At 35.6% G+C, this 12,188-nt stretch overlaps 1 protein-coding gene across 3 annotated transcripts in view; it reads left to right on the forward strand.

The window, feature by feature from the left end:
* Nucleotides 1-12,188, forward strand: part of KANSL1L (KAT8 regulatory NSL complex subunit 1 like) — a 58,908-nt gene that overhangs the window by 9,675 nt on the left and 37,045 nt on the right. For all 3 annotated transcript variants that reach the window (XR_010068895.1, XR_010068896.1, XM_063317919.1), the window contains exons 2-4: nt 2,763-3,874; nt 9,910-10,051; nt 11,682-11,876. Coding sequence is in view for 1 of the 3 variants with exons in the window: in XM_063317919.1 (XP_063173989.1) it covers nt 2,790-3,874; nt 9,910-10,051; nt 11,682-11,876 (1,422 nt within the window). In the remaining 2 variants the exon portion in view is untranslated. The remainder of the gene's footprint in view (nt 1-2,762; nt 3,875-9,909; nt 10,052-11,681; nt 11,877-12,188) is intronic.

Below are 12,188 nucleotides of genomic sequence, written 5' to 3' on the forward strand. Positions count from 1 at the left end.
GTTTATAATTTCTCGGCTGCTATGGGTTTTATGCTATTTATGTTTTTATCATTTTAATCTTGTAAGCTGCCCAGGGTGATATATTTGACATAAATCTATAAAATAAATAAATTGTAGTGACAGTTCCTTGAAGCAAAAGAAATAAGGTAAGGTTAGTAACCTGGTTCTGTGTTAAATGTGACAATCTGGCTTTCTCAAAAAGAATTAATCTCATCTAATGATGAAGAATTGAAATATACATTTAATTAAAAAATCTGGAACCTTTTCCCCAAATAGATAGTTCAATATTACATTGTTTAATTTGTTTGAGTCTAACAGCTAATAACAAACTAGAGTTCTCATCATCTTTCCGATGTAATTGCCTGGTGTAATGTAATAAAATATATTGTTTGAAACATAAACCTTGTTAAATTCCTATTTAGCAGAGATGAAGAGACCAAGTATTTGTATTGGCCAGGAGGTGGCTGGGATCCATAAGAAGTTAACTTTCTCATCTAAGAATTTAACTTCAGCTGAGAGGTTCCCAAACTTTCTCAGTTCACGGTGCCCTTACTGTCTCAGTAATTTTTTCAAGGCACCCCTAGACCAAAACTATGAACTTCTTCAAACTAGTAGTTTGCATGGTATCCAACCCATGTTGAGTATTGCTGAGTTTCCCTCAAAAATTTAAAATATCCCATGGTGCCATGTTAGCACATAGTTTGGGAACCACAACTTTAGCCAACTGTTCCTTCTTATTATAAAAAAGTGTATGCAATAATTCAACCTTAAATACATGCTTTAGCGTGGGAACACTCAAGGTTTGTGATATCCTCCAAAATAATAAATGAATTTGTGTGACTTCCCTTATAAATAAAACTAATGATTTCATAACAGGATGGGGCAGAGGGCCAGTTTGGTGTAGTGGTTAAGGCGCCAGACCAGAAACCGGGAGATCGTGAGTTCTAGTCCTGCCTTAGGCATGAAGCTAGCTGGGTGACCTTGGGACAGCCACTTTCTCTCAGCCATAGGAAGGAGGCAGTGGCAAACCACTTCTGAAAAATCTTGCCAAGAAAACTGCAGGGACTTGTCCAAGCAGTCTCCGAGAATCAGACATGATTGAATGGATAAAAAAAAAAAGGATGGGGCAAGATATAAATATATAACTTGCAGAAATATATATATATATAACCATAATCACACTTTCTTAACTGTATACTTTCTTTATAAGCACTGGTAGACTAGTCATTTTTAGATAAAGATGCTAAACTTCACCAATATGTACACTTCTATAGATACCCCAAGTCTTTGAATATGTAAAACCTATATTTTACAAGGGGAAGAGGTTCTGTTAAAAACCCTTACGTTTGTTAAATCTGAAAGATACTTTTGTGCTTGTGTAAAAATGTCCATCTGCCATTTTGCACTTGTGTAAAAATATGCATCAGGGTTCCTGTTTGTTTCATGCCATTGGTGCTCAGTGCTGGAGCTTCCACTTCCCTTTGTTGCTATGGAATTTGGAATTTATTTATGAAGAATTTTAGATATATCATGCTTGGATTGTTGCAAAAAAAGGCTATTATGTACCAGCATGACTGGAGACTCCCCTCAGGCATGCTCTTTATTTTTTTTTTAATTAGTTGGAAATATGCCTGTAGACATATTTACAAACTGACAGACTGCTGAACGTCACTGATACTGCTTGAGAAATGCATCAGATTTCCAAGCTCTAGGCAATGCTTTTCTCATCCATTGACAGGGAATCCTATTTTACATCTTTCTTCTTTTCCTCTCCCTGTCATAATAACCATGATCCATGCAAACAGTAAAAAATATTAAAATACTCTTAAGCAAAGTTTGATTTTTCTCAGATTTTTCTTTTTCTTTTAATTTCCTGATCAGTCCCTCACCCAAATAGTAACCAGAATTTATCATGATTAGCTTTCAGGGTAAGTCAGCTAGGTGCTACCACCTGCGAAGGCATGCCAACAATAGCAGTTCTCTCGTAGTAACCACATGCTAACCTTGGTTTGTGGGTCCAGTAGTCAACAAATATTGCAAACTTCCCACTTTGAGACAGTTCCCTTTCTCAGAATTCCAGTAACATTAAAGTGGAGCTTTAAAAATTTTTTGTAAGCTGTAATAGTTTTCTAAATAAGACGTCTCATAGTTTACAGTATGACATGTATGTCATAGAATATTATTTTTCAACCTCATCCAAATTTATTCAGAAAAAAATAATTTATTTCAGTTGGACTTCCTTCCAAGAAAATAAATTTAATACCGTAGTATTACAGTGCAATTATATTCAAATTTACTTAGAAATAAGTATATCTACATTCATTTCATTAATAAGTGTGTTTAGGACTGCAAAGTATTAACATTCTGAAATAATTTTGACTTTTCACAGTTAGCAGCATTTAATTTGGGGTAATACAGAATTCAGTTTACAAATGCATGCAGCCCTAATCCTAAATAATATATCATAAGGAAATCAAGATAGAAAAGTGAACATCAGGATATGGCATGGAAGAGGCATTTGTAGGCTTGCTCCTACAAAGATACTTTCCAAAATGAGACCTTAAATTCTCAGAATTACCCAATCAGCATGGCTATTGCTGATAATTGTGGAACTGAAGTCCCAAAATGTAGAGGGTGCCCAATTTGGCAAAAGCTGGATTTACTGAACTTCTATCTAGTACTATTCACTTTTTTTTTTTTTTTGCTATGGACACACTTCCACCAGCTTTATTCCACAATCTTATTGTTTCTTTTTATTACAGGTTTGCTGTAAGCAGTTTAAAACAGCTATGACACCTGCTGTCCAAGAGAAAGAAATGAAAAGTCATGGTGTCTATTTATCATCTTCTTTACCTTCAAGAGAGATGGAGTCCAGTGAAACACTAGGCATGGAAAGTACTAGACCAGTAAAAGAGAAGATAAATGATGGTTCTGCCACAAGTTTTTCTTGTTCTGTTTTGGGGTTTCCTGCTTCTCAAGTCAACCGCAATATTGATTGCTTTAACTTAAAATACTTTGATCCCCAATCGTCTAAACATTGCTCTTTATTAATGAGTCCTAATTTAACATTCAGTGTAAATAACAACAATTGTATTCAGAAGAACTTAGAAGAGCATAATTGCACCAAGTTGAGAAATCCTTTATGTAACAGCACTAATACACATTTCAGTCAGAGTATTAATTCAGAATCTGGGGAACAGGTTAGAGGGGAAGCTTTATCAGAAACTATGAAAAGCTTTCTGGAAACAGAGAGGCTACTGGATTTGCATTTAACTGAATTGAGGAGCACAGAAGAAAGGCAGTTTCCAAACTGTAAGTGGTACCGGAGAAATGGCTTTTGTGGCAAGGCTTTATTTGTTAATCCTGATACAAAAAAAGGAGACTTGTTCCATCAAATGTTCCATGATGCCCCAGAAGTAACAATAAATTGCAATCCTAGTAGTAAAGAACAGGAATTGAATTTTCGTTTACTTCAGTGTGTAAACAGACAACAGGCTTTGTTAAACCGGGCCAAAAGAAGTCAGAAACACTTGCAAATTTTGTTGGCAAAGCATATTGTCAAACATTGTGACCAGCAGATGAAATGCTTTGTGAAACATCAGCTACAGAGAATGAAAGCTTTTCATGATCCAAACAATCTTTTGGATGGAAACTATGAAAAATGTACTACAGTTAAAGTTGAAAACAGCGTAGAAGCTAATAGGAGTAAAGATACATGGTCTGATTTGGGTACTGCACCTGATGAAATCAAGGTGTTCGCATGTTCTACAGCAGAGCTGCTGTCTCAAGTGGAAGAAAGTTTGGATTCTGAAGCAACTTGTAGCAGCTCAAGTGAAGATGATGATGAGCAGATTTCCAAAACAATTGTGCCAATGTAAGCATTAAAGCATTTCAAAATTTCAGTGCTACATATTGGCAGACAGTTTTATATACCCAAATTCCATGTCTATCTTTCATACTTAGGTATCTGTGTTAAGGATAAGTTAATATGTTAATGAACCTTAAGGCCAAGATCTGCAGATCTTTTGAGTTAATTTTACTAATATGGTAAAGTTATATCCAATGACTGAAAACTTGGAAGACAGCTTGCACCAGTCTTTCTCAATGGGGTAGATGAGCATGGAGGGATTTTGTGGTTCTGCCTAATTGAGTTTCACTATTTAGCTTTCAAATAGCTTATTCTTCTCAGATGCCCATTTTGTCCCCCCAGTAGTTGTAGTGAAAACAAATTCATTTTCCCCTTTAGAAGGATGCATACAGAGTATAAATAACTTTTGCTAATTCATGTCCCCAGATGGTTTTAAAAGAACCATTGGGAAAAACATGTTGAGCTAACTTGCTGGCAATGATTTTGTTAAGTTGTATCACAGAGAATTGTGTGAGTCACCTTAAGAATTAAGTCAGGCCATCACACATTAAGAAGACCAACTATAACAGGTTCAGAAAAAACCAAGAAGGATGATCAAGGGACTAAAACTTCAGTCCTATCAGGGTAATTTAAAGGGATTGTTTAGCCTTGAGAAATGGAGACTGAGGGGAAATGTAATAAGCACTCTTCAGATACTAGAAAAATGATACACACAAGATTATCAAGATCTGTTTTCCATTGTTTCAGAGCATAGGGTATGAAACAATGTATTTCAATTACAGAAAGTCAGATACTGATTTAATATAAGGAAAATATCCTAAGAAGTAAGGAGCTCCCCTGCGGTGGAAGCGTTCAAGCAAAGCCTGGACACCATCTGTTGGGGATGCTTTAATTTTGATTTCTATACAGAGTTAGATTTGATAATCTAAATGACCCTTTCCAGTCTGTGATGTATGTAAGAGAAACCTAGCGGATCACTAGAAAAGCAAGTTATTTTAATGTTACATAGTGTATTGTGTAAGCATAACAATTATGTTTTCTTAATTTTGGTTTAGGATTAAGCATATCACGTGGAGCAAAGTATAGCTGCCAATTCTCTATTTAACCTATGTATATTTACTTAGCTACTAAAATGCTTTAATGTAAAAATCATATCCAATGTTGGGAATGTTAACGTTTTCTGTTAGGTAAGTGTTTGGTTTTGTCCAATAAATAGGTATTTTGTACACAATCTGGTTCTGATTTCATGCCAACATGTATATAGTTGACCCAAGGATCTAATTTTGTACTAGCTATTCAAATTAGTATGTACTTCACCCCCAAAAGACATTTTACCCTTTTGTTTTGTTGAGAGCCAGTTTGGTGTAGTGGTTAAGGCACCAGACCAGAAACTGGGAGATCGTGAGTTCTAGTCCTGCCTTAGGCATGAAGCTAGCTGGGTGACTTTGGGCCAGTTACTCTCTCTCAGCCCTGGGAAGAAGCCAATGGCAAACCACTTCCAAAATCTTGCCAAGAAAACTGCAGGGATTAGTTTTGTTAGCCATTTTTAAATACTTGTGAGTATAAGAAAGACTGAAGTATAGGGTACAGAATTTGTGACCTTTCATATACAGGTAGTCCTCAACTTACAACCATTTATTTAGTGACTGTTCAAAGTTAGGACAGCGCTGAAAAAAATGACTTGCGACCAGTCCTCACACTTACAGCCATTACCTGTCCCCATGGTCACATGATCAAATTTCAGGCACTTGGCAACTGCATGTATTTATGAAGGTTGCAGCATCCCAGGGTCATGTGATCACCATTTGGGATCTCCCCAGCTGGCTTCTGACAAGCAAAGTTAATGGGGGAAGCTGGATTCACTTAAGGACCATGGCAAAAAAGGTGGTAGAATTGGGTAGGACTCACTTAATGACCACCTCGCTTAGCAACAACTTCCAGCCCCAACTGTGGTTGTAAATTGAGGACTACCTGTATTACTGGCTTCCTTTTCTGTTGCATTGGTGGCATATGCCAAGGAATTATGGAAGTTGTAATCCAATGTCATCTGGAGAGGAGTTTCTAAGACTCCGAGATAGAGAGAGGAAAATTCAGGACATGGCATTGCCTCCTAAATTTTTCAACTGGTTAATAGACAGATTGAATTAATCTGCCCTGTGCCAAAATTTCAGTTTACAGTAAGAGCTTCTGAAACAAAGACATAATAATGACTGTTCCTCAAGTTTTGAAAACCTAAACATCCAATAGATAATTTGTCTCAAGCACAAAGTGAAAGTTGATCATTGCAATAGATAGAACAGAAGTAGATGGTAACTAGTTAAGTAGAAGATAGATGAGCTCTTTGGAGGCATATTAAAAGCACACCCCTCCCAAACATTATGCAGGTGGTGACAAATCATTGTCTAGTTCTAAGATTCTTTAGGCTGAGTAAATTTTGGCATTTTACCAAAATATATAAAAATTAGATGTAACTACATTGGTCCTTTAGACTATACTGCAAGTGTTTAACAACATTATTTAAAGTTAAGGATTTTTCCTACAACCCATACTAGATATGGACTAGTATGCTGATGTCTTTGTATGAGCCATGTATAAAAGGAGGGAATACACACATTGTAATAGAAAATAACTTCATAGTATCTCAGTATGCCCCCTGCCACACACAAGAATGCTGTAGGGTCTTCTGCTTCATGATTTACTAGTGGAGGCAAGTACTTTGCAAGTACCCATGTTCAAAGGGCAAAATATGATTCAGAATGCACATGTTGCATCTGTTAGGAATATGCAACTGAAGCAATTAAATACAGTTAATCTCTTCCTAGGCTCATGTTTCTGCTATTTTCAGCTAATCCATAATCCTTGGAAAAACCACATAAAGTTTAAAGTGTTCCTAGTAGGTGCTATGTCTGTGCCAACATGCTTCCACACTTCAAATTAGAGATTGCTGTTCAAATCTGAATCTCTAATGGTAAATATCCTACACACTCCTTGCCTTCCTTTGGGAACCTCAATCCAATTCAGGACACCTTTATCTTTGTTATTCAGGCCTACTCCCAAGAAAGTGGTTGGAGTTGTTATAGTGTCTAAACTTCCTAGAGTAATGTCACCCTAAAGGTTCTCTTGCTGAAAGCCTCCTAAAATACAAATTGAAAGTCCACTGGATTAAGAAGAATGGCCCTTTCTCCAGTTCTTAAAATAGAGGAACTAAAATAAACTACAGGAGCCACTCTTATTTGTTTATCATGTGGGATGATTTCAGCCAATGGTAGATATAAGGTCAACACTTCTTTTGTGTGCATTACCACCAATAGTTAAATCAAGAGATAAATTGGTGGGTTTAGCCAGGATTAGGATCTGTATTGCTCTGTCAGAGCAACACATTTCGCATTAGTGCACAAGGAAATGATCTTTCTACAGACGCCAGCTAAGGCACCTACCCATGCATACCAAAGCCAAAGAACTGCATGAAAATCATTAACTTGATGGTTCGAGGACTATATTAAGTTGTCACATACTCTGTTTTCCAGCAAAGTAAATTCTTCAGCTCCTAAATATTATAGTCTGTACTATGAATGATCAACTTTTTTAGACTGTCTTTCAGTAGTGTGCTTCAGGCCATGTTTTATTCCCCCCAGTAGAAATAAAATTTTGATTTCATAACTAATATGAGTAGGAGAATAATCATATTAGTTGAAATTAAATACAGTTAATGTAATTATTCTCCTAGTCACATATTTAACAATATTCTTTAGTGTCAAAAATTACGATTTGGTAATTTCTGAAAGTTTTTTTTGGAAGCCAGGTACTTGGGGAGCTGTATATGGCCTAAATTGGATATTCTACTATGGCTGTATAGAGTTTCCTAAATGGGTTTAATTTGGTGTTTTGCTTTGCTTAATTTTTTATTTGTCACAGGCTGGAACTATTTAAGGTTTGAGCTACCACTGTACACAGGCAGAATTTAGAGCCATATAAGAGGCACTACATTTTGTAGCCTGGAATATATTGGTCTTTTTGAGTCCGCATTCTCTTTACTGCTATCTGCATGTTTTTCAGCTTGTCATGTAAGCTGGCAAGGATAAAGTCATATGTTTTCAAGGCTTATTTGTTTTAATGAAGATGTAAGCTTTCAGGAACGTATGAGATTTAACAAACTCTAGACTGCACACTGCTAATTAAAAATCAAGTAACAAGCTTATTTGTTAAATTTATTTGTCAGAATTATATCCCACTTTTATACGGGAACTCAAGGCAGTATATATTGTACTCTGTTCTAATTTTCCATACAATAACCCTGTGAAGTAGGTTTGGCTGAAACTACCTAGTCAATACTACACCCTGAGCTTCCATAATTGAGGATGGATTAGAATGAGGGACTTTAGCCCCTATATCACACTTAGTTATTTTCTCTCCAAATGACATTTTGGCATCTGTAATAAAGTCCAAAATGCTTTCCAAATGGCAATTGCTAGATTAATTGTTGTAAAATATTTTTTTCTATTAACAGACAGACATGTTTTAAACAGTAATTCCATTAGAAGAGAATATGTGTAGCTCAGGGTTGAACTGTGGAGTTCTTGGTGGTCTCTGAGCTTGGTTATTTGCTTGCAGATATTTCATTACCTGACTAGGTAACATCATCAGTGCTAGTGAGTCTGATGTTTACTCCCTGTTTATATATGGTAGTTTGCCCTGCCTGTGTTGGTGGGGGTGTGGTTTTATCCTTGGTAGTTCCTTGATTAGGGTACTGTCTTCTGCTTGATCCTTTGTCTACGGTTGATCCCTGTTTATCTGGGTGTTGGTTGCTGGAGAGGATGTGTTCTGGTCTTTTTGTTTCCTTCTTAGCTTTTTGATTGTCTCTCTTGAATGGTGTGTAAAATGTGGTTTATCTCTGTCTGTCTATTGATGGGAGGCTTCCAGGAATTCCCTCACGTTTTTGGATTTAGCTTGGTCTAGGATGCTCAGTTTCCCAGTTGAAACTATGGTTGAGTCTGTCCATGTGTTGTAAGATTAAGGAGTTTTTCAACATGTTTTCTGACTGCTAGTTGGTGTTCACGGATGCACTATGAGGACTGGTCGGAAGTCACTTTTTTCAGCACCATCATAACTTTGAACAGTCATTAAACGAATAGTCATGAGTTGAGGACTGTATAAACAAGCCTCAGACTCACTAGCCCTGATGGTATTAGCTAGTCAGGTAATGAAATGTCTGCAATCAAACAACCAAGTTCAGAGAGCACCAAGGATTCCACAGTAATTTATAATTTACAGAGTCTGTGGTTTATTATGGTCCAATAATGATTTTCACTTAAAAATTCCAGTTTTATATTGAGAACCATAAGATTGAAAAGCTCACTAAGTTGTTTGTAAAAATATCATTTTGTATAACATGAGACTTGTCCCTTTAATGTTCAACAGATACTATTCAAATTAGAGATTGTTCATATTTTTTCAATGAGGAAAAGTAGAAATTTACTGCTTGAACAATAATTAAACATTAATTAAATGAAAAGAAGTTAGAAGTTATCTATTGCAGCAAACCAAACCATGAATAATGGCCTGAAGCATGATATTATAGAAATCAATGTTACTGTTATCAACTGCTCATTTTTAGCTGATCCTCATATTTAAAAGAATTATACCACAAATACTAATTTACCTTTAATAAGAGATACTTGTATACTAACCTCTGGCTACCGCTGAAAGTTTTACCCAGAGATAAGCACTTCATGAATGCGCTAGGGTCAGAAAGATGGGATAGACATCAAAATAATAATTATAATAATGCAGAAAATGTGTGTGGTCTCAGATCTAGACTGTTGTAGCATAAACCATCAAATATATTTAAATTCCAAAGAGATAGATGTGTTGCTCTTAAATGTGCAAGCTCATGAGTCTTACAGCATTTTAAAAAACAATCAGCTGGCACAATTTATTAAAACATTTGTGGCACTTTTTAAATAAAGATTCAAAATATATAAATTATTTTTTATAAAATTATTATTATTATCTCTTGTTGACTAATCAATGTTCAATCTTAGTAACTATAGGTCTGACTGGAAATGGTTGGCAGAAAGAGCTAAAGTTGGCTGTCAGTGGACATGGCTTCAAGATCAGATTTCAGAGCTGGAATATAAAATCCAACAACTTACTGACCTTCAGAGGCAGATTCGTGCCACCAAGGTATTATTAATTAATTAATTAATTATATACACACATACATACACATACACAGTGTATGTGTATATATATATATATACACACACACACACATACAGTATATATATGTATATGTATATACACGCACACAGTATATTTTGTTAAGTATTTTCTCTGTATTCCATGAGCTCTGAGGTCTATACAGAAATATTATGCAAAATCTAAAATGGCAAATAAAAGAGTTGTCTGAGATCTATATATTGGATCTGATGGTAGTAAACATTATTCACAATCTCCCCTCCTATTCAAAGCTTAATGGAAGTCCTTAGGTACATTCTTATAGCCTGAGTAAGGAACAACTTCTATAGTAATATGACCCTATAAATTTTTAGGTTTTATTATTAGTTTAGTTGCTCTATTTGTATTGGTTATAAGATTTTTTTTTTCTGGAGCACTTGATGGGAAATAATGGAAACAAATGTGGAAGAATAGAAACACAGCTTTGTATACTTAGCAGCTTGATTACAAAATGCCAAAACACCTTCCACTATTTTTCACTTCCTAACTACTATATATAGTGAATTTGGATTTTCAGTTTTTAATTCATTGTAACTTAATATGATTCATATGGGAATTTTTTTAAAAAATCAAGTCATTTAATTTCTGGTATTTATAATAAAAGTTGTATTAACAATATTTATGTAGTCTACTATATGTGTTAATGTTCTTTGTCCAGAGGAGAAGTAAGGAGAAAGACTTCTTGCCAGGATTTCCATCTTTTTCTGCCAGTGAGAGAAGAAATTTGAACATTACTGTATACCAGCAAAACAAAATAATAAAATAAAAACAAATAAACCCCAGCTAGAACTGTGTGGCCTTCCCTGGCTGACTTGATCTGGGCTCAGAAGTTAAGGAGGGTCAGGCCTAATTAGTTCTGTGGTGGGAGACCTCCAGTGTATATCAGGGCTGTATGCTAGACTGAGAAGTGGAAAAACATCTTGGAAGAAGGCAATGGCAAACCACTTCTGTTGCCAAGAAAACCGCATGGATGTATCCATAAACCAGGAGTTGAGCTCCACTGAAAGGAGGCTTTCCTTTTAACTAGAATTGTGTGGTTGCCCAACTAAAGAAGGCTTGCTGCAGTGCAGGGCTGTTTCAGCATCTATTGTCCCAGAAAAAGGTGCAATAATGAAGGCGTATCTTGAACGCGTGTATACTGATCACTGAGGACAGTGACAATAGAAAGAGGTATAAATATGCATGTAAAACAGTGAGAAACGCAATGGAGAATTCTCTTATCATTTAAATATAAGCAATCCTATGCAAAGTAATTTAGAATATAAGACCTCTATGTAAGGAACAGGTTGATCAGGTCCATATTTAAGACTGATTGTATTTGAAGTTTAAACAAAACTAAGAAATGTTAAAATGCAATTAATTATGTAGGGTACATTATAATTATTTCCTACTATTTTAGTTAATAAAATGAGTTAAGATACTATTTGGTATCCCTCCTTTTGCTCCCAGTAATGTCCCAGTTTTTCTGTGGAGCTTTCAATAATATTTTGGGGAGTTGAAGTGTTATGCTTCAGAGTATCAGTCACTGAACAGCAAATTAGGCAATTTAAAATTGTGCTTATTTGCTATTGTCTAGGGAATGGTGATTTTAGAAGAATGTCCAGTCCCAAAAGACATCTTGAAGAAACGAACACAGTTACCAGATCAAGAGGCATTGAATTCTACAGGGAATTCTCAAGCTTTCTTTCAGAAGCAGGATGTTTGGCCAGAACATGATTTTGAAATGTCACCCAGCAGTCCAACTTTGCTTCTCCGTAACATTGAAAAACAGGTATTCAAGTGAAACTGAACATAGTATACAGTAGTTAAAATACTTTAAAATTAATTTAAGTAATGTTTTAACTCATAATCCATAAACGTATTTTTAATTTGTAAGTATTTCTCCCAGGTGAAAAAGTGGTGACAATATAGTTAGCAGGTAGACCATTAGACTTACTCATGGGGAGGGGAGTTTAAGGGGGATTCTCGATTTGAATTTGTACTTGTCAGTTTCTCCTTAGACTAGTCACTATGTCTTCATTAATCTGCTGTAAGAATAAAATACAACTTCCGGTTATACCATCTTGAAGGTCCTTGTTAGTAA

The sequence above is a fragment of the Candoia aspera genome, chromosome 1, assembly GCF_035149785.1.
Source record: "Candoia aspera isolate rCanAsp1 chromosome 1, rCanAsp1.hap2, whole genome shotgun sequence".
Taxonomy (NCBI): domain Eukaryota; kingdom Metazoa; phylum Chordata; class Lepidosauria; order Squamata; family Boidae; genus Candoia; species Candoia aspera.